This window comes from Mirounga angustirostris, unplaced genomic scaffold (assembly GCF_029215605.1).
Source record: "Mirounga angustirostris isolate CCGP_5_RB_7025 unplaced genomic scaffold, mMirAng1.0.hap1 SCAF_1, whole genome shotgun sequence".
Lineage (NCBI taxonomy): Eukaryota > Metazoa > Chordata > Mammalia > Carnivora > Phocidae > Mirounga > Mirounga angustirostris.
In genome coordinates this window covers 120,081,781-120,109,144 of record NW_026991709.1, presented here as the reverse complement: position 1 = coordinate 120,109,144, position 27,364 = coordinate 120,081,781, and the positions used below count along the sequence as shown (strand labels likewise).

General features: G+C 39.1%; 1 protein-coding gene across 1 annotated transcript in view; it reads left to right on the top strand.

Annotated features, from left to right (window-relative positions):
- CLSTN2 (calsyntenin 2) overlaps positions 1 to 27,364 on the top strand; it is a 608,040-nt gene that overhangs the window by 228,577 nt on the left and 352,099 nt on the right. The window contains exon 2 of the mRNA XM_045903664.3: positions 3,813 to 3,935. Within this exon, the coding sequence (XP_045759620.1) occupies positions 3,813 to 3,935 (123 nt within the window). The remainder of the gene's footprint in view (positions 1 to 3,812; positions 3,936 to 27,364) is intronic.

Genomic DNA, 27,364 nt, shown 5'->3' with positions numbered 1-27,364 from the left:
AGATGTCCATTATATAGATACACTGCAATTTGTTTATCCATTCACTAGTTGATGGCCATTTTATTTTCCAGTTTGGTACTATTCTGAATAAAGATTCTATGAACATTTACATACAAGTCTTTTTGGGTAATTTATGTTTTCATTTGTCTTGGGCAGATCCCAGGAATGGAACTGCTGAGTCATTTTATAAGAAATTGCTAACTATTTTCCAAAGTGACTGTATTATTTTACATTCATACCAGCAGTGTATGAAAGTTTCAATTGCTTTACATCTTCATTAGAACTTGGTATTGTCAGTCTTATTTTAACCATTCTAGTGGTGGTGTGGTGACATCCAATTGTGGCTTTAACTTACATATCCTTGATAGCTACTAACGTTGAACATCATTTCATGTTCTTATTTCCTCTGATGACAGGTCTGTTCAAATTTTTGCTGCCCCCCCCTTTTTTTTCAGATTATTTTTCTCATTATTGTGTTGCAGGAGTTCTTTATATGTTTCTGGATATAAGTCCTTTGTGAGATATGTCTCACAAATATTATCTCCCAGTCTGTGGCTTTTAAAAAAATGTTTTCTGAATAGTGTTTTTCAAAGAATAGAAATTCATAATTTTAGAAATTTTGATGTATCAGTTTTATCTTTTATTCAGTGCTCTTTTTGTCCCTTCTGATAAACCTTTGCCTAACCCAAGGACACCGAGCTTTTCTTTTATGCTTTCTTTTAAAGGTTTCACAATTTTTAAGTCCTACATTTAGGACCATGATCTATTTAGAGATAATTTTTGTGTATAATGTGCAATATAATTGGAATTCTTCTTTTAAAATATGGATATCCAGTTTTTCTCAGCATAAGTGAAAGACTATCCTTCCCCTCCATTGGATTTTCTTGGAAAGTTTGTCAGAAATTAATTGACCATGTGTTTGTGTGTCTTTTTCTGCACTCTTTATTTTTCTGTTGATCTGTATCTGTCTTATGTTAATACCTTACTACTTTATTAGTAGCTTTATAATAAGTAGTAGTAGGTTTATAATAAGTTTAAAATCAAGTGGTGTGAGTCTTCTAACTTTGCCCTTTTTGTTTCAGAATTGTTTTGGCTACATCAGATTTTTTCATTTTCATATGAATTTTGGAATTAGCTTATCCATTTATAAAATCCTACTATTATTTTAATTTGGTTTGCATTGATCAATTAGGGAAAAATTTACATTTAACTATCTTGGCTCTACCAAATCATAAACACTGTCTATCTCTCCATTAAGACTGCTCTAGGTCCTCTTTAAATTCTTTCAGCAATCTTATTAGAGTCTTTGGTGTACAGATGCTACATGTATTTTGTGAAAGTTATTCCTAGGTATTTCATGGTTGTTGATATTATCATATTAGCCTTTTTTATTTAAATTTCCAATAGTTTACTGCTAGTCCATAAAAATATGATTGATTTTTGTATATTGACTTTATGTACTGTGGTCTTCATAAACTCACTTATTAGTTCAAGTAGCATTTTAGTAGATCCCATAGAATTTGCTTCACTGGGGATCATGTTCTCTGCAAATAAAGGCAATTTTATTTTTAATTTACAATCTTTTTTTTTTCTTGCTTTACGGAATGGGTTAGAACCTCCAGTACAATATGAATAGTACAGTACAAGGTAAGAGTGGATATCTTTGTGTATTCTTCCTGCTCTTAGGGGAGTGCATTTACTCTCTAACCATTAAGCATGATATTAGCTATAGGTTTCTACAAAAGTTCTTTATCAGATTGAGGAATTTCCCTTCTAGTCCTTCATTTGCTGATTGTTTTGATTATGAATGGATGCTGAATTTTGTCAAATGTTTCTTTCAGGAGCTCCCCTACCCGTTTTACCCTCAATCCTTAAGCTGTTTTTGCATACTTAAGGTGCCCCATAAATACTTGTTGAATGAATGGAGCTGGGCTAAATACCTCTGAGGGTGCAAGGCCACACTTCAGACACTCAGAAGCATGAAATGGGCTTAGGGGAACATAAGAATATTTGAATGCCTGTTCATGTTAGAGGTACTAGATTTGCCTAAATGATCGCATGCAATTTTTACAACATTCCTATGAAGTTAAGTATCTCCATTTTACAAACGAGGAATGAGTAATAGATGGAATGATTAAAAAGCTGGAATATGGTTGGGATGTGGGGAAGAGGTCCTGTGTTTCATAACTCAGTAGAAAGAAAAAAAACAATCATTATGTTCAGAATACAAAGAATATACAAAGGAGGATGGCTTCAAATATTTCAGTTATTTGATGGTGTGTCTGGATATAAGAATGTCCCCTGTGGAATGACAGTGGAACCATTAAGAAGGAAAAGCAATCCTTGCATAATACTTAGCTCAGCCATGAACAAAGGTCTCGTAGTCAAAATAATGTAAACTTAAGTTATTGGTTTGCAACCCTGATGATTTGATCTATAGACAAAACAAAGAAGATTTAATTTTGCTTACACATCGAAATGCAAATGTTTGTCAACTTTGACAAAGAAAAAGTCAAGAAAGATCTGAAATAAGTTAGAAGATGGGAGAAAAGTTAGGAATTTGTAAGGAATGTTAACACTCTTATTTTACAAAAAGGGAACATTTAAACCCCTCTGAGCTTCAGTTCCTCACCTGCAAAATGAGATACAAAATCTTATCTAATGGGGTTATAGTGAGGATTAATGAATGTATGTAAAATGCCTAATATGGGATAGGTACTCAACTAAAAGGAGAAAAGGGTGGCAGACCTATGATAGAAGGACGTAAACCCATCCCCACTCATGAGGGAGAACCTCAACTCTAAGGTCTGTGTCACCTCTCCTGCTGACACTGTCACTGCCAGACAGCAGGGTGGTGAGTCAGTAATGAAAGGTCAAGGGCCGTGTGGCCAGCCCAGGGCATCTGAATGACATGACAACTCTGCCAGTGGTATCATTTTCCCCATGTTGCAGTTGAGGGAGTTGACACATAGAACCAGCCCTGAAGTGGCTAAGCCAGGCCTGAAACCCAGCAACTGTGACTAGATTTGGTTGCCTGCCATCGAGTCAAGCGCTATGGCGAATCTGAAGCACTGGATGAGCTCGTGGCATATCCTCTATACACATTTCTAATGAATAGGCCCCTAGGTTTAATTAAAGGGGAAAAAAGATTAATTGTTTCTCCCAACAGCTGCAAATTATTTACATTGCATTTGTGTTGATGGCTAATAAAAGAGCAAAGGCATGTGGGGACAGCCCAGGGTGGCTGTAATTCTTCCAGGGTCCATAATGAAGCACCAGTTTGAATGCCAGAATGTGAGCCTGGAGGAGCCTGCTGTCCCATTCAGACTTGCAGTGGGCAGAACCGCTCTCTGCCCTGGGCATGATCCAATCCAATCCACAGAAATGGATCTCAGGAACCAAGACCTGAGCAGAACAAGGCGTATAGTCCCGCTGCTCTAAACTGACTCTTGATTAGCTCATGACTGCTGTGGAGTGGCTGAGAAGGAGCAAAATGGTGGCTAGCTTGAGGTACCACCAGTCCTAGAGCAACTTTTAACTGACCTTTTGAAGCATGATCGTGGGGGAAGGGGACGGTGCTGCCCTAACTGTCTTTGTGCTCACATGAATTGTTGAACTTCTCTCTGAATCTCACTTCTCTGATTACTGAGGTGTAAAATGGGACGAACTAATACTCTATGTCTCTCATGCGGCTGTTGGATGAGAGCCTATGACTGGACAAATGTGCAATATTAATAATATTATTATGGATTAGCTATTCAAGTGATGATCTTGAAAGTCAATCCTTGTTTTGTTTTTCCATTGTGTTCTAGTCAACAAGCACAAACCATGGATCGAGACTTCATATCACGGAGTCATAACTGAGAACAATGACACAGTCATTTTGGACCCACCACTTGTAGCCCTGGATAAAGATGCACCAGTTCCTTTTGCAGGTGAGATGATGGCGTACTACGGTTGGGCTTGGCTCCCTTTGGAGCTGTGCTGGGAAGCCTCCACAGAGCGCAGGCTCGGGCTGTATATCGCTGTTGTCATCCCCTGTGCATCTCATAGATCAGCCTGTGATTTCAAAGCTGTGTGTGTCTTCTGACCGCTGGTGTGGTTCTGATATCTGGTGTGGTTCTGATTTCTGATTTATGTTTTTTTTTCCCTTGGTATTGCCTCCAGTGCAAGACCTTTATTTCTTTTTCTGAGAGATGGTATATTGCTGAAACGGCCTCTGGAGTTGGAAAAGCTGGGCTAGTAAGGTCCATAGGGAAATAATTTTCCCTCTAGAAAGATGACCTGTAGACAGATTAAGTATGTGACCCACTGTCCCAACTACACATATATCATGGACAGGTGAAGACTTATAATTTGGTAGATTGGCAAGAGAAAAGGGGGGGAGGGGAAGGACCAGGAAATATTTGCTAAGGATAGGACAGGGCTGTGCCCTTGAGCTTCACAGTGGGTGTGGCCTTTGGTGGAGGAATCAGAACACAGTGCCATTTTGCCCTCTGCAGCTTGTGGCTAGAGAGTCTTCTCATTATTATCAAGATTATGACTACTTCCCTCTCAAACTTCCTGCAAGGGCCAGGTCTCAGGAAGGGTGTGTGAAGAATATGGCTGTCTCATGTTTCCAAAGATTTTGGCAAAGAGAATGGGATGGCTGATGGTAGGGGGAGGAGGGAATGGACAAAGAATTTCTGAAGATGCCTGCATCATGAGTAATATTGTTAACATTTTATAACTGTCAGGAGAAAGACAGGAAATTTAATGAAGGTTTTCAAGATTTCTAAAAGATTGCTTTATGATAGATGGGTGCCAGGCTGAGGTTTTCACCATGATGAAGTCTATTTTTTCTGACAGTTTGTCTGCTACATTATGAGCTACTTGGGCAGAAAAAATTGTCTCTTTCACACATCTAAGAGATAAGCTCTATGAAGGTCCTTTTTTCATTATAGAACATTGTAAAGTAAGGAATGAGGGGGTGGGTTAAATGGGGAAATTCAGCGTTATGTGAAGATAAACCCATAAGCATTCTTGCAGAGCATGGGGAAGATATCTTGACTCTCAGAAGAAGGCTTTATCTTTATTCTATGTAGAATGATAACCACCAAGGGCACCTAACTGTGACTTCCATGGTGTTTAGAATTAGGATATTTCCATACATCTTCCAGCCATCCTCAGAGGTCCCAGCTCAACCAAATTCCACTTGGAAGTATGAATTCCCTGCTGTCTTTTCCACAAAAGATGAGTTGTCTTCCCCAGACCTTCTTTGCCAACCTGGGAATATTCCAGTGCATCCCCTTCTTGGACATAACTAGATGATACTAGGGTTAATCAGCAATTCTTAACCCCTAGAAATGAGATTTTAAAACAAACACTAGCAAAACTGTTTGGGTCATGGAAATGTTTGGTTTGGAATGCACTGTGTGCTTAACAAAATAGAGACAGTATTTAAAAAGTGGGAGATTTAGGACAAAAACACAGGATTCTGGTTTATCTTGATGAACCAGATTGGAAATACAGGGCTAAATCATGGCTTCCCTCTTGAGACTGAGCATGGGCTCCTGGCTTCCCTGAGCCCCTTCTCTACAGCCTGTGTGCAGAGGTCTTCCCACCAAGCAGGTCTTCTTGTTCACCTTTCTTTTCAAGTGTGTGACTCCTCTTTAAAACATAACAGAAAAAAACCAATGACATATTAAACAGGAAGTAAATGTGTGCCATTAAGTCACTTTAGTATAGTGAAGCTAACACTTTAAAGATGAAGGATGTATCTGATTCTTCATTATGTCTACCCTCAGCATAGCCCTGTTCTCCTCCAATAGTGAACTAGGAAACTGAAGTTGTTGAATAAGCTGTCCTACAGTAAAGTTATAAGCGCCTTAATGTACAGACCGAAATTGGGAGGGGCAGTTTAAGCAAATCTGATATTTAGAAGTTTGGACTTACAAAAGGTTACTTATTTTCCTTGGTTGTGGGGCTGCAGAACAATTAATAATTTCACCTGAAGGTTCAACAAAGGGTTTCTAAATCAGAAATCCATCAAATGCCTTTAAACTTGAATTTGTATTCTGACTATTTGATGTGCCCACTGGTTTTCAGACACATCTGGAAATGAAGATTTGCTTCTAAGCCAAGGCCTGAGTAGTTACTTCCATCTGAAGAAAATTTCTATGCTCCTCTTGATATTTGCAGCTGCATAAAAAAAATCTAGCTTAATGCATCAAAATATAATCTTCCAAGCTCTTGAGAGTAAAAAATAAAGGTGCTTTTTGGAATGGTCAAAGCTATTTTTCTCAGTGTTATTTATGATCAGCTCTAAGACAGGACACAGGCACTAGCCATCCATCCATGCTGCAGACGTTTATTTTAAAACATTTATCTTAAAAAGAAAATACTGAAGATTTATTTCAGATCCCTATCATTCTCATAAAATTGAAAAATTCATATCTGCCAGCTCCATCAGTTCTGGAAGTCAACTGCAGCTTTTAGTCCCCCCCTTATCAACTGTTCTTGTATTGTGTGTCAGTTTTTCTACCCCTTTCCCACTGGTCTTTATTTCCAATTTAGTCTGTGAGGTGAGCTGTAAGCTTGCTGGGAGATGGTTCCATCCATATCATTTTTTCTCTGTCTCATTTCTTTTGTGAATTCCCCCCCTTTAAAAAAAATTTTAAGAAAAGTTTCCTATGTAAAATAGCACTCATTTAAATAAAAGTCATGATCACACTTTGCAGTATAAATGCAAAATTCAGGGATATAGAATAGCTTTTACTGTATATTTCTTGATTGTGACAATAAGTGTGTATTGTAGAAAATGTGAAAAATATAGTGAAACACAAAAAAGTATGAAAAATATGTTTTCTTACCCCCCAGAGAGAGCCTCTGTTAACACTTTAGAGTATTTCCTTCTAGTCATTTTTCTACTCTTTTTTTTTTTTTCAAAAATTGTGATCACACCTCATATTCAATTCTAACAATTTATTTTTCCCACTAAACTAATGAAAATATGTCATTTATTAAATATTATTCTGCAGCTGATTAAATGACTACATATCATCTTTCTCAGTGAATATTCTGTAGCTTACCATTCTCTTTTTTTCTAGCTTTATTGAGATACACTTGACATATAACATTGTGTAAGTTTAAGGTGTACCATGTATTGATTTGATAAACTTCTATATTGCAAAATGATTACCACCATAGTCTTAGCTAACACCTCTATCATCTCAAATAATCGCTATTTCTTTTTTGTGGTAAGAACTTTTAAGATCTACTCTCTTAGCAATTTTCATGTATATAATACAATGTTATTAATATAATCACCACACCATAATTAGCCAAAACTTATTCATATTATCACTGAAAGTTTCTACCCTTTGAAAACACCTCCCAATTTCCCCCACCCCTAGTCCCTGGTAACCACCAGTCTACTCCCTGTTTCTGTGAGTTGGGCTTTATAAAGCCAATTTCACATAGAAGTGAATCCACATGTAAGTGATATTATATATGTGATATAAGTGATTCCACATATAGATGCCATATATAAGTGAGATCATGCAGTATTTGTTTTCCTGTGTCTGGTTAATTTCACTGACCATAATGCCCTCAAGGTCCACCATGTTGTCACAAATGGCAAGATTTTCTTTCTCATGGCTGAATAACATTCCATTGTATATATATACCACATCTTCTTTATCCATTTTTCCATTGACAGAAACTTAGGTTGTTTCCACATCTTGGCAATTGTGAATTATGCTGCAATGAACATAGGGATGCAGATATCTCTTCAAAATCCTGAATTTATTTCCTTTGGATATATATCCAGAAGTAGGATTGCTGGATCATATGGTATCTCTATTTGTAATATTTTTGAGGAATCTCTATACTGTTTTCCATAGTGGCTGTACCAGTTTGCATTCCCACCATCAGTACACAAGCGTTCCCTTTCTCTGCATCTTTGCCAACACCTATTTCTTCTTGATGATAGCCATTCTGACAGATGTGAGGTGATAGGCAATTTGTCTGTTACAATTCTTTTTTAATATAATGTGTCTACATTTCTGATTCTATCATTTGGATGGGTTTCCAGAATTGAAATTAATTGATCAAACATTTTAAGATTCCAGAAACAGGGCACATGGGTGGCTCAGTTAATTAGGTTAAATGTCTGACTCTTCATCTCAGTTCAGGTCTTAATCTCAGGGTTGTGAATTCAAGCCCTGCTTTGGGCTCCACGCTGGATGTGGAGACTACTTAAAAAAGTAAATTAATTAAAAAAAGAAAGTTCTAAAAACATGTTAAATTGCTTAGTTGTATGAGTTTGCAGTCCCATTCGCACCGCACTAGTCTCATTCCTTAACCCCTGAATGGCTTGTTCTACTGGTGTGATTTAGTGACCATGTGGTAGAATCACCAATAACAGTAGCCTCGTCATCTTCATCTGTAAAATAATACAAGCTTTCCAGTGTTGTTATTTTGATTAAATTTAAAGAGTAACTATGACACATGTTATAATGATTCAAGATAGAGTAGAAGCTTAATAAATTCAAGTTTTGTTTTGTTTTGTTTTTCCATATCCTTTTCTCTGCCCGTTTAGTAGAGGAGATAACCAACTCAGAGAGAGGCCAAGCAGCTTGCTCAGTATCCCAGGGCAGGCCAGCCATGGGGCTGGGACTGCAACCCAGGGATTTTTACCACTTGCTCTGAGTTCTTTTTCCCAGTGATGTAGCCTTTTGATCCCTGCCTCACCTGATTACTAGAGGTGTCAACTCTCAGTCAGTGAATCCTCCCTCAGACCTCAGTCAAGTCCATTAGACCTAACTTAGTTCTCAACCTAGTGTCTGAGCCCCATGGACATGACCTTCTTAGAGAATCAGATCCAGGAAAATCCTTAAGTAATAATGAAAATCTTGTCCTTTGCATGGCAAAAAATGATAATGAAAGCAAGCTGGCACACTGTGAACTTATTAATTTCTACATGAGCCCCACTGAGGCCTGTTAGGAAACTGTGGAGACTTTTAAATTTGAAGGGAATTAGATTGCCTTTCAGAGATAATAGAACTGTTCATTTGTCTACATTGGGCCAGTCTGGACTTGTCTTTTGTGAGGACAGGGCAGCAGGGAATGATCAGGTATAATTGGCTGGCTTCTCAGGCTGGGTGACTCTCTGAAGGAAAATTGCCTGGGATGTGATTTGGCCTGGGTTGATTAGCTGGTTGCAACAGAAGTTTCTCCCCTCTCTGTGGTTAACTCCACTCGCCCTCCTTGTTCTGCTCAGAGTCTGCCCACCTTATCTTTGGACCTGCCCAGGGACATTGTTTGTGCTTCAGGCACCCTAGGTCCCTGATGGCAGGGATCCTCCCCAAGGGTTTGTGCAGCCCCTGTGTCTTATGGTAGGAAGAGAATGAGGGTGTGAACAGCCACAGGCTTGACCGGCCACACATTGCTTTATATTCAGGCTCTGCCATTTGCTAGCTTTAAGGTCTCAGATAAGTTACTGAACTCCTCTGAAGGACAGTTTGCTAATATTTAAAATGGGGGTAAACATAGTACCTACCTCTAGGTTAATATATGGGTTAAATAAGATACTAATGCTCAGTGCCTAGAGCACTCCTGGCCACCAGTGGATGTCCAGTATGTCGCAGTGTGGATAATTTTAGCAATGGTAAAAATGAGAGTAATCACAGTAAGTGTAATTCTTAGTATCATCAATAAGCCACAGTGTTTTATTCATTTTAGGCTGATTACAGTTCTGTGATTATAACCTGTGATAATGATGTTAAAGAAAGGAGAAAAGTGAGTTTGGTATTTGTTCTAAAGGCTTAATGCCATCACCCATCAAGCTATGTTGTCCAGACTGATCATGTGCCAGTGTGAAGACAAGAAGTTAAATAATGTAGGCAAGTTGTTTGTGAATTGTGCCGAACTCTATAAATATTAGTTGGCAATACATTTCCTTAAATTGCATCTATAACCTGTCCCTAGGGAGTAATTAGTTGCAAGATACACTTTTAGATTACTGCAAACCACATGCCCTTTTATTATAAACACACACACACACGTGCCAGGCATGGCACACAGAATTGTATCCAAGCCTCACACCAACTCTGTGGAACAAAAAGGTCAGCTATCATGATTCTGTTTTGCAAATGAGGACATCGAGACTTATAAAAATTAAGTAACTATTCAAGGTTACCTAGCTGAGGATGGCTCAGCCCTGTCACTCAATTCCAGATGCTCAGACTCCAAGTCCTCTGCCAGTTGTCCAGTGTGGGGTACATACCTCATTGGCAGTAGAAGATCTACATGGTACCTGGACATAAGGTTAAAGAATGCTGAATCCCATGCTAGGTCATTCCCTTTTAAGTTCTTCTTCAGCCTCTCTGATTATGTCAAGGAGAAAGGCAGCTTGGGAGGCTCAACACCTCTCAAACATTTGCTAATGTCTCTTTTTGGCAAGGAACAAGCTCTATCTCAAAGCATTCCATATACAACACTGATGAGGTAGAATTTTAGTACCATTCTGTTGTATTTTATTTAAGTTACTTTTTCTTTTTTTGAGACAAGTATTTTTGGCTTTTCAGGTTTTTTTTAAATAAATTCATTTGGGTTTTTTTAAAACCCCAATTTTTGTTTTGAGATTTTTTATTTATTTATTTATTTATTTATTTATTTATTTATTTATTTGAGAAAGCAAGAGCTCATGCACCTGTGTGTGAAGTGGGTGGGACATGGGCAGAGTGAGAGGAAGAGGGACAAGCGGACTCTGTGCCTAGCGTGGAGCCTGATACAGGGCTCCATCTCATGACTCTGAGATCATGACCTGAGCCAAAACCAAGAGTCAACGCTTAACCCACTGAGCCACCCAGATGCCCCTAAAACCCCAATTTAAAGAAAAGTGTAAATAAATAAGTAGGTAGTTCATGGCAGTGGCAAAAACCATGAAGAGGTCTATGATTGAGTACCAAGTAGAACACCATAATCCCCTCTGGACCTCATTACCCACCCAGCCACTGCAGGACTACCCACTGTCTTCAGTCTCTCCTGCCCCATGGCTCTCTGAGCTCTGACCCTGGCAACAGGGGAGGCATCTATGTTGGCCTCACAGTAGATGGGACTTTGTATTCCAGCTGGTTTGTGTGGGGGTCCATCTTGTGGGCCAGAGGAAAGGTGCCCCCTGGTGTCCCACCCTGGTCTCTGAGCATTCTTGGCCTCACCTAGAAATCAGTTTGTGGCAATCCTTGCAGAGAACTGGGGATTCTCTGAAATCCACAATCTGGATTACAGCCTTGGACCTCACAGAAATAGAATCAAGAATAAACAGGACCAGAAAGACCTGGACCAGTGTCTATTCATTAGAGTACATCTGAAAATTATGAAAAGGAATAAGGAATAAAACAAAATTAACCCACATTCCAAGACCTGCTAGACCATTTTCTATCCGTATATAGATACATAGTTCTTATTAATTTGGATCATCGTATACATGGTTCGGAGTTTTTGTGTTTTCATTTTTTATAGACCTTTTCCAAGCTGACCAAAATATATTTTAAAATATTACTTAAAAGTAGGATACATAATTATATATCATATAGCCCTATCATAGTTTATTTAACCATTCCATCATTTTTATATATTTAGATCATTTCAGTATTTTTCTACTTAAAAAATATAACATTGCCATGGGCAACTTTGTTTGAAATACTTCTCTTAAACAGGAGTCAGGGTTTCATGTTTATGGTTTAGTTCATAGATAGTAAAAAAAAGATGTGTTCTATTTTCAGTGACAGATTGAGATTGTGTTGTCAGATTTTTTGCTGATAGGAACTGCGATTGCCCAATTTTTGAGCAGATGGTGGGGTTCAGAATAGATGGAAAAGTAAGAACTGGACTGACTCCCACACCCGTCCGCAGCCTGTGGCAGAGCCCTCAGTGCCTGTCCCCGCAGGCTTCAGGCCTCCATCCCTGTGATGAATTCTCTCCCTCACTATAGTGACTGTCATCTAAGGCTTTCCAGTTGTAGGCAAGGTGTGATTTGAGAACTCAGCAGGGTAATAACAGAAGTTGCTTTAGAGCTGGGGAAAATGCAGAGTGAGGGCATAGCAACCAGTAAATAAACCAGAAGACCTGGTTGAGTTGATGCTTGTGTCCTCTGTGGAGGGTGGCCATGACAGCATCCATTTGTAGTCCCCAGGAGCAGCAAGGTCCTTTTGAACCACCTGTGGTCCTGGTCCCGGTGGTGGTGGAGGGATCTGCCAGGCAAACTAGGAGAAAGAAAGAGCTGGTATATCCATCACTCTGAAATTAAAATATTGAATTAGCTCTGTTCTTGGCGCTCTATCTTCCACCAGTTTGGCAACTGCCAACCTTGACAGTGATTCATTGGGGTTGGGGGCATATTTAGATCCCTTTCTTGGTTATCCCTCCATGGGCACTGCATTCACTCCAGTGTTTCCTTTTCACACTTTTTACTACCTCCTATCTGCTGATGGCCAAGAAGCTCAGGAGGCAGATCTCAGCACTGGACAGGGCCTTCCATATAATCCTTGGGCTCGTGGAGCCTGGAGCACAAAGCACTGGCCTTGCTGAGAAGAGAAGTGAACATCTGTCCTACCTCAGAGGTAGTCGGTGGCCCCTTTCTATGGTTTAGCTGCTCTGCTGGAGGAAGAATGAGGAGCTTCCCAGCTTCGCTGCTGCCCATCAGTTTGGGGTCTTTGCCCTGAATTTTCTTTCATCTTGTTAATTATCCTCTTTCTTTGCCCACCCCTGACTTGCTCTCAGTGTCCCTAAAGCTGTCTGCATATTGCCTGCCACCAGGCCTTTTGTTGTTATGGTTTTCATTTCTCTCATTTTGAAGGCCATGTGTATTTTTGCTGTATGGCAACTCAGTCTAGGTAAGTTTAGGATGGCCCATCTCATCTGAAGAATTCCACTGTCCACCTCTTCTCCATTATGTTCCATGTTTAATCCTGGTGTCCCAGGCCTTTCTATGGAAGCCTAGTTGCACAGGGTTCTTTGGCAGCAGCTGGGTCCCCTGTGAGTATGGTCACATGAGCTCCTCTTGTGCTCTGTGTCAGAGGCAGGCACTGAGGGGGACATCCCCTCAGGATGCCTGGAGGAGGGCCTAGGAGCCAGAGTACAGAGGAGGGAGGGCAGGAACAAGAGCTGGCCAGTTAAGAAGGAACAAGAGGATCCCAGATAAATGCTCATAGCAGGGACTGGGCTCCATAGTCTAACTAGAAGTAAGAGGCTATTCACCAGTACGCCTGACCTTCTCATTGAGAGGACTCTGGCAAAGTCCTGCTCCTGTTCAAACTAATATCTAAGGGAGACCCAGTGTTTACCTGTGGGTCATTTTCTGTCAGTTAGGCTGAAAAGTGAGGGACATTCAGGGAGTCAAACCATGTTGGTTTTCCCAGGACTGAGGGTTTCCTGGAACATAGGATTTTCAGTGCTATAACCAAAAAGATCTTGGTTAACTGGAGTGAATTGGTCACCCCACAGGAAGGATGTGGAGTTCTAGGATAGAAAGCTTGAGTACTGGCACTAGATTGCTTGAGAAAAGCCCGTAAAGGTAGGAATTTCAATTCTTCTGGAATTCTGAGTTAATGGCAGTATTATACTAAAACAAGATGAAAGGTGAACAATGAAATCAATAATAATAGCAGGACTGGTGACAGCCCATATGGTAACTGTGAAAATTAGAAACAGGTGCCCTTTCTTACATATGGACAGTCTCCCACATTAGAGAACACAACGTGACAAGTGGAGAAAGAGGTGGATTTCAGCTCCTACTTGTCCCCTCGGTCTTACATCCTTGTACAAAAAAACAACTTGCACATAACAGCACTGAAAATTAACATTTATCAAGCACTTACCATATACCAGGCACTGTACTAGGTATTTGCACACACTATATCATTTAATTTTTACAACAATCCTCTGAAATAAGTATTATCATTGTTCCTATTTTACAGGAGAGACTGAGGCTAAACCAGATTATGTAATTTTCTCAGAACACAGTAGTAATGGTGAAATTGTAATTCTAACCAGATGTCTCAGTTAGGTATTGCTGTGTAACAACCTCTCCAAAACTTAGGAGCATCAAAAAGCAGCCATTAATTCTTTCTTAAGAGTCTACCCGTTTGTTAGCTCTGCTAATGTGAGCCAGGCTCGGCTGGCCCCAGCTGGGCTTGTCCAGGTATCTGTGGGCAGTTGGTGAGTAGGCTATAGGCTGGCTGGTCTAGAGTGGCCTTGGCTGGGATGACACTGTTCTCTCCCACGTGTGCTGGCCCAAGCATGTTGGCAGGCAAGGCTGAGTATCTCCCTGTGGTGATCACAGAAAAGCATAAAGAGCACAGATATGTGCAAGCACTTTGGCAAGCTACTTGGAACAAGTTTGTCTACTGGCCAAACAAATCACATGGCCAAGCCCAGAGTCAGTGTAGGAGTAGACTACAAAGGGCAAAGAGGGGTGACAAGTTGGGGTCATCAGTCTGGTCATTCTATCACAGCCTGCCCTTACGCCACAACTCTTCACACCTCTTCCTCATGTAAAATATGCTCACTTTATTTTAGAATCCCCAAAAGTTGCATCCAATCATGGCATCTGGCTTGCAGCCTAAGACAGGTCTGGATGCAGGTCTCTTGATCCAGAGCCCAATGAATTATCTTCTGCCACATACCCTCCAGGGAAGAGAAAACCTCAACAAGCTCCCTTTCAAAGAGGAGAGGAATGGGAGGCACACAGCAGTCACTGGGCTGGCCTGTCGCGATCCTGATATCCCACTAGAGAAATGGTGCCATGTCCCTCCATTTTGACAGTCTTTCTTAGGAGTGGCTCCCAGGCCACTGTTCTCTACTACTCCCTGTTAACCACTCTTCTCTTTCACCATCATTTGGTTCTGCTCCATCCCAAGCTAGTGGACTCAGCAGGAGTGGGCACAAGGTCCTGGCCTCAGTCCTTGGGGACACTCCTACTTTCATTAGTGTCTCTGACTCTGTCCAGCCTTAGCGAAAGACAATGGGTCAAACCTAACTCCAAAGCCGGGGTTCCTTATACAATAAATCAGAAAATACAAAAAAGTGAAACAAAAAACACACCTTTATTTCTATCGGAGAAACAATTCAGAGGATATAGACATCAAAACTCCAAGCCTGAACACATCCTGAGGTATTGGGTACTCCAAATCTATGGCCTGATGTACAAATGTGATGCAAACATGTTTATGGTCCTTTCCCACTCACTGCTCCTGATGGCCAAATTCTAGGCCACATGATCCAGACCCCTCCCTAACTGTGATTGGACCTGAAGCGGGCACCTGGCTCAAGGCAGCCAATGAATAAACTCCTTACAGCCTATGACTTGCTACCTGGATAGGAGAGGCCACACAGGCCAATGGTCTCCTGTTTGGGTGCTAAGGGAACATGGGGGAGTGTGGGGGTTCTGAATGAAGTTTCTGTAACACATGCAAATCACAGTTAAGAGCCCTTGATCCGCAGACTGAGGCGATGCAGCTGGTCCCAGGGAGAAGCAGATGTGCCTGGAGGGACAGGTCTAAGTGGTTCCTCTTGAAACTGGCCTCCATTCCCAAGTGGTCCTGGTGTGCAGGTGATTTTGGATTTCCATGAAATTAGTCTCATTGTTGTACTTTATTTCCACTCTCCGTTGAGATGACTATGTCTCTATCCCTGGAAATCAAAGAGGCCAAATGAAAACCACCTGTTAATATGGTTTTCCATATTGAGGGCAGGGGCATTGTTCGAGCTACAGGAGAAAAAAGAGCCCAAGAATGTTCAGGTAAGGGGGCAGCGTAGTTAAGAATGAGCAGGGAATTTGAAAGCATTGAAGAAATCCTCTTAAAAAGCCATACCGGTGATCATCACAGTGAAATCAATGATGACTGAAAACCAGCTCCAACTGTCAGTAATTGGACCGTTTAATAGCCAAGCTTGGACAAGTTAATACCGATTCAAATCCCTTGTCCAAAAGTCATTTCCACAGCTTACAACAATGACCATATTGAATAGGCCTGGAATCGGAGCCCATCACAAATATTAATTATGAACATGAATATGTAAGGTCAATGGTTTTACTTTAATAGGAATTTGGGGCCTATGAATGTAAGTCCTAAATGTCTTAGACTTGTTCGAGATTCTAAAGCAAAGAAGAGGAGTATAGCAGGCATTTATAGTTCATTCTGCTTGGCATTGTGTCCAGTGTGAGATCACTGAATACCTTGGCGTGAATTCAGAGCTCGATTTTATTATCTTGTAGCTGCCTGTAATCACAGATGAGGCATCAAAGGCCAGCTGTCCCCCATGAACCTTGACAGTCTGTATAAACTAATTACTTTTTTATGAGCCATCCTTTCAGAGGTTTGGAGAGAGAGCCTATTAAGCCAAGTTCAATATGATCTACAAACTAAAAATTATTATTATTTATCTAAGTTCCAACTGAGTGCTATGGTAAATGACATCCTCTGTAATGATTGGCTTAGGTGGCCATGGACTTCATTAAAATACAATACTTTGTGTTGTTTTTTGTTTTTTAGTTTTTTTTTTTTTTTCGTTTTAGGGTTTTTTTTTTTCTTTTTAGTGGAAAGGTGAATCCCAGTGTGGCAGGAGTTCTTTCTGCACATTAATGATACTAATAGCAAAACTTGAAGGGCACGGAAGAAAAAACACAAGTTTGGAAAGTGAGGGTACATTAGCAAAAGTCCCTCTCCTGGCTCCACAAGGCTGTGGATTGCAAGGGTAAAGACTATGTATGCTCTTTGTCCCTGAGTCCACTGCACAAAGAGCACCCCTTGGTCCTTTCCCTTTTGGTATGCCTCTCTCTCGGAGTCCCTAAAGAGATGGGATAACAGATAAAACACTCACTGCAGCCTGCCCTTAGACCACTCCACTTGGTGCTGTTCCCAGTTGTCTGTCACGTTAAGTGACGCCGTCTGTGCCACCATGCCTCACATGTGGTGGGCCAGCCGGACCATGTGGGGTGTATTCTATCCCAGCCTCTGCCACTGGGCGCTCCATCACTACCTGCCTCCAGATGTGTACTGCTGTGATGCTCTCTTTCGTGTCCACTATGATGATGACGGGCCCCGGGTGGCACATGGCACTCCCCTTCATCACCTCCTTCCCTTCCCAGGAGGAAATGGCTTTTTTCCTCTTCTGGCCAACTCTTGCTCAGCAGTTCCCACAGAAACGTTGCTTGGACTCCCAGTACTACAGTTCTTTGTTTTACCATAAACTCCTCCCTTTCCATAGACAGATGGGGATTCCCAGGCTGTAGATATAAGGGATGGGTTCACATACCAGCCCTGGAGCTGTGCTGTGATAAGTAATATTCCACTCAAGTGCTCCCCACTGACCTGCCCTTGACTGTCTGAGTTCCTTCTTTTGTAGTTTTGTAGTATTACTTTCCTCTGACAAGTGAACATTCCTGTCAGTTACGTGATTTCCGTGGACGCTCTCCACTCATCCCTCCTCTCATCCCCACACACCGGCCATCAGACATCACTCCATGTGTCTGAACCTGATTTACAGAGAAGGTCCTGAGCTACATGCAAGCCAGTGTGAACAGCCAGATAGCAGGGGAATAGCAAGAAGGACCATGTAATTCCACATGCCCCATATCAGGATCATGTCCATCACACCAGGACTCCTGCAGTGACAGCATGTAAAATAGACCCTTGTCTCCTAAGGGGCATCCTCGTGGTTCCCATGATCAGTTCTTTCCTTGGCCATGGGACTTGCCACACTGGGCTTCAATTGTCTATCCATGCCCCTGCCCTCTCACTGGTCTTGAGTCTGAATCCATTGTGTGTCCCTAGCACCTAGCACTGTAGGTGTTCAATTAAAGTTGGTGCAATGAATGATTGATACTACATTTCGTGCTTAAGCTAACCTATCACCTTCTCTTATTGCTTTTGATGTATTTGCTCCTGGATTCAGCTGCATTCTGTGCACTTTTAATCTATTTAATTGTCTGTTCCTCATACCAGAGTGAGCTTGTTTATCCTTGTATCGTGGCATACAACCTAGCTTAGAGGCTCCTAGTAAATATTTGCTAATTTGAGTTGAAAGGACTGAGTGGGTTCCCAACCTACAGCTAACAGCATGGGGATAGACGTGGGGAACATAGGTGTTAAGGGAAGTCTCATCTGATGCCCACATTGCACACTGCAGGGGCTAAGACTGACTCCTGGTGGCCCTCTGATGTGATTGGGAGCAAATCCACCCCACCTAGTGTGTTTCCCAGATCACTACTCCCACACTCAATGTAGCCAGTGCAGGAAGAGGCCTGGTTTAGGGAGATCTGGACACTAGAGGGGACAGTGGTGATCCAAAGAGATTCCTTGTAGTAGTGGAAAGTTACCTTCCCTAAGGGAAAAGGCAGCTGCTACTCAGTGCTGGCTAATTTCTTTTAAGAAGGTTGATTTTTAAAAATAAAATTATTTTCAAATCATGGTGATTTGCATACAGTTGTAAGAAATAACATGGAGGGACCCTGTGTACTCTTTACCCAGTCTCCCCCAGTGATAACACCATGGGAAGCCATAGAACAACATCACAACCATGATATTGACATTGATTGTCAAAATACAGAACATTTCCATCACCACAAGGATCCTTTATGTTACCCTTTTATAGCCACACCCACTTTCCTCCCATCCACACCCTCCTTACCTTCCTGGCACCACTAGTCTCTGTTCCCCTTTGAATAATTTTGTCATTTCCAGTACGTTATATAAATGGAATCATCATTTACCCAAAGGATACAAACAGTGATCCAAAGGGGTACCTGTTCCCCAATGTTTATAGCAGCAATGTCCACAATAGCCAAAATATGGAAAGAGCCCAGATGTCCATTGACAGATGAATGGATAAAGAAAATGTGATACACACACACACACACACACACACAATGGAATATTACTCAGCCATCAAAAAAAGAAATCTTACCATTTGCAATGACATGGATGGAACTAGAGGGTATTAGGCTAAACAAAATAAGTCAATCAGAAAAAGACAATTATATGATTTCACTCATGTGGAATTTAAGAAACAACACGGAGGCTCATAGGGGAATGGGGGGGGGAATAAAACAAAATCAGAGAGAGAAACAAACCATAAGAGACTCATAACCCTAGGAAACACACTGAGGATTGCTGGAGGGGAGGTGGGTAGGGGGATGGGGTAACTGGCTGATGGGCATTTAGGAGGCACTTGATGTAATGAGCACTGGGATACAACTGAAAAATTACTAAACTCTACCTCTGAAACAATAAATAAATAAATAAATAAATAAATAAATAAATAAATAAATAAATAAATAAATAAAACTAAATAAATAAATAAATGGAATCATCCAGTGAGCAGCCTTCTAGAATTGGAACTTTTTTCACTCAGCATCATTTTCTGGAAATGCATACAGGTTGTTGCCTGTATCAGTAGTCTATCCTTTTTATTGCCAAGCAGTGTTCCATGGAATAAATGTACCACAGTTTAACTCTTCATCCACTGAAGGACATCTGGGTTATTTCCAGTTTTTAGTTACTATGAACAAAACTACTGTAATATTTGAATACAAGTTTTTGTGTGAAAATAAGTATTCACTCCTCTGGCATGTCAAGGAGTAAAATTGTAAGGTGGTATGGTATTTGCATGTTTCATTTTTTACAAGACTGCTAAGCTGTTTTCCAGAGTGGCTATTGCCATTTTACTTACTAGCCATCAGCAATGGGATGAGTGATGGAATTTCTCTGCATCCTCACCAGCATTTGATGTTATTCCTATTTCTTATTATAGTTACTCAAATAAATATGTAGTGTTATTTCATTGTAGTTCTAATTCTCATTTTTCTAATAGCTAATGGTGTTAGCTATCTTTTCATGTGTTTATTTGCCATGTATATGTCATATTCCACGAAGTGTCTCTTTTTGTCTTTTGCCCATTTTCCAATTGGATTGTTTGTGTTTTTCTGTTGAGTTTTGGGAGCTCTTTACATGTTCTTTTTTTTTTTTTAATTTTATTTATTTATTTATTTTTAAAATTGTATTATGTTATGTTAATCACCATACATTACATCATTAGTTTTAGATGTAGTGTTCCATGATTCATTGTTTGTGCATAACACCCAGTGCTCCATGCAGAACGTGCCCTCTTTAATACCCATCACCAGGCTAACCCATCCCCTCCAACCCCCTCCCCTCTAGAACCCTTAGTTCGTTTCTCAGAGTCCATAGTCTCTCATGGTTCATCTCCCCCTTCAAAAAATGAAGGGGGGGAAATCTCTACATATTCTTAACACTCACTAGTTCTTTGTCAGATATCTGGTTTGTAAATATTTTCTCCATCACATAGCTTGCTTTTTATCCTCTTAACATGGTCTTTCTCAAGGCAAAAGTTTAAAATTTTGATGAATTCCAATTTATCTTTCTATGGATTGGGTTTTTGGTGTCCAGTTTGAGAACTTTTTGCATTGCCTGAGATTTTAAAGATTCTTTCTAATGTGTTTTTCTAAAAGTTCTATAGTTTTACATTTTATATTTAAGTGCATAACCCATATTGAGTTAATTTTTATATGCAATTACATTAGGTTGAGATTTCTTTTTTTCCTTTTTCTATCTCCTCCTCCTCCTTCTTTTTGCCAATGGATATTCAATTACATATTATTTGTTGAAAAGTGTTAAATTGCTCTTGCACCTTTGTCAAGAAAACTCAGTTGGACATAGTTGTGTGTGTCTATTCCTGGGTTCACTTTACTGTTCCATTAATCTATATGTCTACTGCTGCCTCAGAACTACACAGTCTGGATTACTACAAGTATATAAATCTTAATTTTGGATAAATGAATGACTCCCAATTTATTTATCTTTTCCAAAACTGTTTAGACCATTTTGTTCCCTTAACTTTCCCTATAAATTTTAGAATAATCTTGTCTACATCTACAAAAAATCCTGCTGAGATTTCAATAGGAATTGAATTAAACTTGTTTATCAATTTGGGGAGAATTGACATTTTTACCGTGTTGAGTCTTCCAATCCATGAACATTCTATCTCTCTCTATTTGTTTCAATTTTCTTCATCAATGTTGTGTCATGCTTAGCATAAAAATCCTGCCCATGTTTTGTTAGATTTAGACCCAAATATTTCATTTTTCGGTGACTATAAATGGTATTGTATTTTTAATTTTGTGTTCATTGTAACTATAGAGAAATACAATTGCTCTTTTTTATGGTTATGTTTTTATGTTTCACATCCTCCAAACTTGCTGGACTCCTACATAGACGATCATGTCATCTGCAATTTGAAACAGTTTTATTTCATTTATTGTCTTACTGCACTGATTAGAAATGAGAGGTTTTCTTGCCTTGTTCTGGATCTTAAGGAAAAAGATTCAGCCTTTCACCAGTAACTATAATGTAACCTATAGGGTTTTTGTAGATGCTCTTGAGCAAGTTGAGGTAATTTTCTGTTTCAAGGTTTCTGAGAGTTGTTTTTGTTTTTTTTTTTTAATCAAGAATGGGTATTGATTTTCTCAAATTCTTTTTTTCCAGTATCAATAATTTTTCTTCTTTGGTTTGTTTATATGGTGATGGATTGATTGATTTTCATATATTGAACCAACCTTGCATCCTTAAAACAAACCCTGTTTAGTCATAGTATATAATTCTACTTATAGGTTGCTGCATTTTATTTGCCAAGAATTTATTCAGGATTTTTTTGTCCATATTCATGGGGGATATTAGTCTGTCGTTTTCTTTCTTTGTATTGTCATTATCTGGTTTTGTATCATGGTGATACTAACTTCATAAAATTAATTGGGAAATGTTCCCTCCTTTTCTGATTTCTCAAAGAGATCATGTAGTATTGCTGTTAATTTTTTTTAAAACATTTGGTAGAATCCTCCAGTGAAAACTTTTTGGGGGGCACTTTTGAAATTATAAGTGAAATTTCCTTAGTAGCTATAAGACAATTCAAAGTATCTATTTCATATTTGGTAAGTAGGGGTAGGTTGTGTTTCTCAAGGAATTGGCCCATTTCACACAAGTTGACAGATGGATGTATAGAGTTGTTTTTAGTATTCTCTTATCATCCCTTCAACATCTACAAGAGTCTATAATGATATATGCCAGTTCAAACACAATATTGGTAATTTATGTCTTCTCTCTTTTTTCTTTTGGCAGACTTGCTAAAGGTTCGTCAAATTTATTGATCTTTTTGAAGAACCAACTCATTTCATTGATTTTTTTCACTATTGTTTTTCTACTTATTTCTTTGCTTTTTGTTCCTATTTTTATTATTTCTTTCATTCTGCTTGTTTGGGCTTGTTATTCTTTATCTAGGCTTTTGAGGTGGGACTTTGATAATTGATTTGAAATATTTTCTCTTTTCTAATGCATGCATTTAATGCTATAAATTTCTCTCTCAGCACCTCCTTTGCTATGCCTACAAATTTTGATGAGTTGTATTTTTATTTAGTGAAGTGTATTAGTTTTATTTTCATTGAGAATTCCTCTTGGAGTCATAGTTATTTAGAAATGTGTTGCTAAATTTCCAAATGTTTGGAGACTTTCCAGTTATCTTTCTGCTGTTGATTTCTATTTTGGTTCCTTTGTGGTCAGAGAACATACTTTGTATGATTTTAGTTCTTTTAAATTTTTTGAGGCTTGTTTTATAGCCCAGGATCTATCTCAGTCATTATATGTTCTGTGGGCACTTGAAAAGAATGTATATTTTGCTATTGTTGGGTGAAGTGTTCTAAAAATGTCAATTAGATCCTGTTGATTGATAGTGTTGTTAATTTTTTCCATATCCTAACTGCTTTTCTGTACAGTTCTATCAATTGTTGAGGGAGGGCTGTTGAAGTGGTCAACTATAATTATGAACTTGTCTATTTTTCCTTTCAGCTCTCTTAGTTTTTGTTTCACATATTTTGTAGCTCTGTTGTCAAGTACATACACATTTAGGATTGTATGTCTTCTTGGTGGGTTGACCTTTTAATTATTATATATCATCACTCTCTGTCTCCAGTGATGATTTTTTTTTTGCTTTTAAGTTTACATTATCTGATATTAATATGGCCACTCTGCTTTCCTTTGATTAATTTTTACATGATATATTTTTTCCATTCTTTTACTTTCAATCTGCCTCTATCATTATATTTGAAGTAAGTTTCTTATAGATGGTATTTTGGATTTTAAAATTTGCTTTTCCAATCTGCCTTTCAAATAGTGTATTTAGATCATTTATATTTAATGTAATTATTGATATGTTAAGGTTTAGATCTGCCATTTTATTTATTGTTTTTTTGTATGTTCTCTCTGTTTCTTTCTTTCTTTTTTTTTAATCTCTGTTGTTGTTCTTTTCCTTTTCTTTTTCTCTTTTTAACCAACTGAGCCACCCAGGTGCAGTGCTTGTTTAAATTTTTTTTTAATTTAATTTTATTATGTTATGTTAGTCACCATACATCATTAGTTTTTGATGTAGTGTTCCATGATTCATTGTTTTCATATAACACCCAGTGCTCCATGCAGTACGTGCCCTCCTTAATACCCATCACTGGGCTAACCCATCCCCTCCCCTCCCCCCTAAAACCCTGTTTGTTTCTCAGAGTCCATAGCCTCTCATGGTTCATCTCTTCCTCTGATTTCCCCCCCCTTCATTTTTCCCTTTCTTCTCCTAGTGTCCTCCATGCTATTCCTTATGTTCCACAAATAAGTGAAACCATATGATAATTGACATTCTCTGCTTGACTTATTTCACTTAGCATAATCTCCTCCAGTCCCATCCATGTTGATATAAAATTTGGGTATTCATCCTTTCTGAAGGCTGAGTAATATTCCATTGTATATATGGACCACATCTTCTTTATCCATTCAACTGTTGAAGGGCATCTTGGCTCTTTCCACAGTTTGGCTATTGCGGACATTGCTGCTATGAACATTAGGGTGCATATGGCCCTTCTTTTCACTACATCTGTATCTTTGGGGTAAATATCCAGTAGTGCAATTGCTGGGTCATAAGGTAACTCTATTTTTAATATTTTGAGACACCTCCACACTGTTTTCCAAAGTGGCTGTACCAACTTGCATTCCCACCAACAGTGTAAGAGGGTTCCCCTTTCTCCACAACTTCTCCAACATTTGTTGTTTCTTGCCTTGTCAATTTTTGCCATTCAAACTGGTGTAAGGTGGTATCTCAAAGTGGTTTTGATTTGAATTTCCCTGATGGTTAACGATGATGAACATTTTTTCACGTGTCTGTTAGCCATTTGTATGTCTTCCTTGGAGAAGTGTCTGTTCATGTCTTCTGCCCATTTTTTGACTTAATCATTTGTTTTTTGGGTGTTGAGTTTGAGAAGTTCTTTATAGATCTTGGATACAGCCCTTTATCTGTAGTGTCATTTACAAATATCTTCTCCCATTCTGTGGGCTGCCTCTTTGTTTTGTTGACTGTTTCCTTTGCTGTGCAGAAGCTTTTTATCTTGATGAAGTCCCAAAAGTTCATTTTTGCTTTTGTTTCACTAGCTTTTGGAGATGTGTCTTGAAAGAAGTTGCTGTGGCCGATGTCAAAGAGGTTACTGCCTATGTTTTCCTCTAGGATTTTGATGGATTCCTGTCTCACATTGAGGTCTTTCATCCATTTGGAGTTTATCTTTGTGTATGGTCTTAAAGAATGGTTGAGTTTCATTCTTCTGCATGTGGCTGTCCAATTTTCCCAGCACCATTTGTTGAAGAGACTGTCTTTTTTCCATTGCATATTTTTTCCTGCTTTGTTGAAGATTATTTGACCATAGAGCTGAGGGTCCATATCTGGGCTCTCTATTCTGTTCCACTGGTCTATATATGTCTGTTTTTGTGCCAGTACAATGCTGTCTTAGTGATCACTGCTTTGTAATATAGCTTGAAATTGGGCAACGTGATGCCCCCAGCTTTGTTTTTCTTTTTCAACATTTCCTTGGTGATTCGGGGTCTTTTCTGATTCCATACAAATTTTAGGATTGTTTGTTCCAGCACTTTGAAAAATGTCATTGGAATTTTGATCAGGATGGCATTGAAGGTATAGATTGCTCTGGGTAGCATAGACATTTTAACAATGTTTATTCTTCCGTTCCATGAGCATGGAATATTTTTCCATCTTGTTGTGTCTTCTTCAATTTCTTTCATGAGTGTTCTGTAGTTCCTAGAGTATAGATCCTTTACCTCTGTGGTCAGGTTTATTCCGAGGTATCTTATGATTTTTAGTGCTATTGTAAATGGAATCGTCTCTCTAATTTCTCTTTCTGAAGTTTTCCTTTTAAACTATCTGTTGTTTTTTTTCCCTGCCTTCAGTCAGAATTCATTTTGATTTATCTATAGTATTTTCAAGTATATCTTTTTGTATAGCTTTTTTAGTGGTTGTTCTAGCTAGTATACATAACTTATCACACTCTACTGCTATCATTATTTTGTCGGTTCAAATGATATATAGAAACCTTACTTCTTTTTCTGTCCCTTTACCCTCCCTGTGTATAAATGTATTAAATATTTCTTTTACATACATTTAGAGCCATATCAGACTGTGTTATAATTTTTGCTTCAACTGTCAAATGTAATTTAGAAAACTCAAGAGAAGAAAGGACTATTGTATTTACCCATATTTTTGCTTATCACATTCTTTCTTTTTTCCCTGGTATTCCAAGATTCCCTCTTTTACAGTTTCTTTTTTATTTCAAAAACTTCCTTTAACCATTCTTTCAGAATAGGTCTTCTGGTGACAAATTCTCTTAGTTATCCTTCGTCTGAGAATGTCTTGCCTTCCCCTTCACTCCTGAAGCATATATTTTCTGGATATAGGATTCTGGGTTGACAGTTCTTTTCTTAAAAATTGTTGTGCCCTTCCTTCTGATTTCCTTGGTTTCTGGGTAGAAATCTACTGTCACTCTAACTGCTTTTCCCTTATACGTGAGGTGTTATTCTGGCTGCTTTCAATGTTTGTTTGTTTGTTTGTTTTTTCCCTATGTCTTTTATTTTCTGAAGTTTAATTATATCACCTTGGCATGGACTTCTTTAACTTTATCCTGTTTGATATTCACTAGACTATTCACTTATTTACTCACAATAGGTTGTGTCTCTTGTCAAAAAGGGAAGTTTTCAGCCATTATTTCTTTGAGTATTTTTTTCAGCACTGCTCTTTTTTTCCTTCTCCTTCCAGGACTCCAATGACATGAATGTTAGATCTTTTGATCCTTTGTTATAGTCCCACAGGTCCCTGAAGCTCTCTCTCTCTCTCTCTCTCTCTCTCTTTTTTTTTAAGTCTGTTTTCTCTCTCTTGCTCAGATTAGGTATTTCTATTTCTCTCTTTTCTAGTGTACTGATTCTTTCCTCCATTTTACTAATGAGCCCATCCACTGAGCTTTTTATTTAATTTATTGTGTTTTTCCATTCTGAAATTTCCATTTGGTTCTTCATATCTTCTCTTTCTTCGTTGAGATTTTCTACTTCCTTGCTGGCTTTATAGTTTATTTTGATTTAAGCATGTTCATAATTGACCATTCAAGCATTTTTATCATGACTGCTTTGTCAGATAAAATCTGTCATAAAATCTGTGTCAGATAATTCTCATATGTCTGGTATTCTAGCAGTGTCATCTATTGATTGTCTGTTTTTCATTCCATTCAAGATCTTCCTGGTTTTTGGTATAATGAGTGATTTTCTATTAAAACCTGCAAAATTTTATATTATTCTCTGAGACTCTGGATCTTATTTAAACCTTATGTTTTAATGGGCTTTTCTGCCACCACCCCAGCAGGGAATGGGGCAGTATCACCCACTTACTGCCAACCAGAGGTAGAAGTCATGTCCAGGTTCTGTACATGGCTTTTACTGACACCTGAGTGGGGAGCCTCCTCACTAGCTTCTCACATGGTCTCCAGTGAAAATGCAGTGGAGATGGCTTCATTACAACTAGACAATGATGAAAGTCCTGACTCTCACCTAAGCCTCTTTTGACACCACCCTAATAGGGAGGGGAGAGTGTTCCTCATTACTGTCAGGGAAGAGTGGACATTCAGGCTCCCTACATGGTCTCCACTGACACTGTAGGAGAATCCTTGTTATGGGCCACTGTTATGATCTCTGCTTGATCGTCCCTGATACTGCTTCAGCCAGGATGCTGGGATATACCTCACCATAGCCTCATGTGGGTGGAGGTCTAGGATCCCAACTCAGCCTTTCTTGGCATGGGTAGAAGTGAGGCCACAGTTTTTTATGTAGTGCTTGTCTGACTAGAGTGGCCATTATCTGGAAGTTATTTGTCTTGCTGGACTGCTCCTTTCCTGGTCCTTTGGCTAGAGAAAGCAACCTTTTGTTTGGGGTTTTGTTGTTTTTTG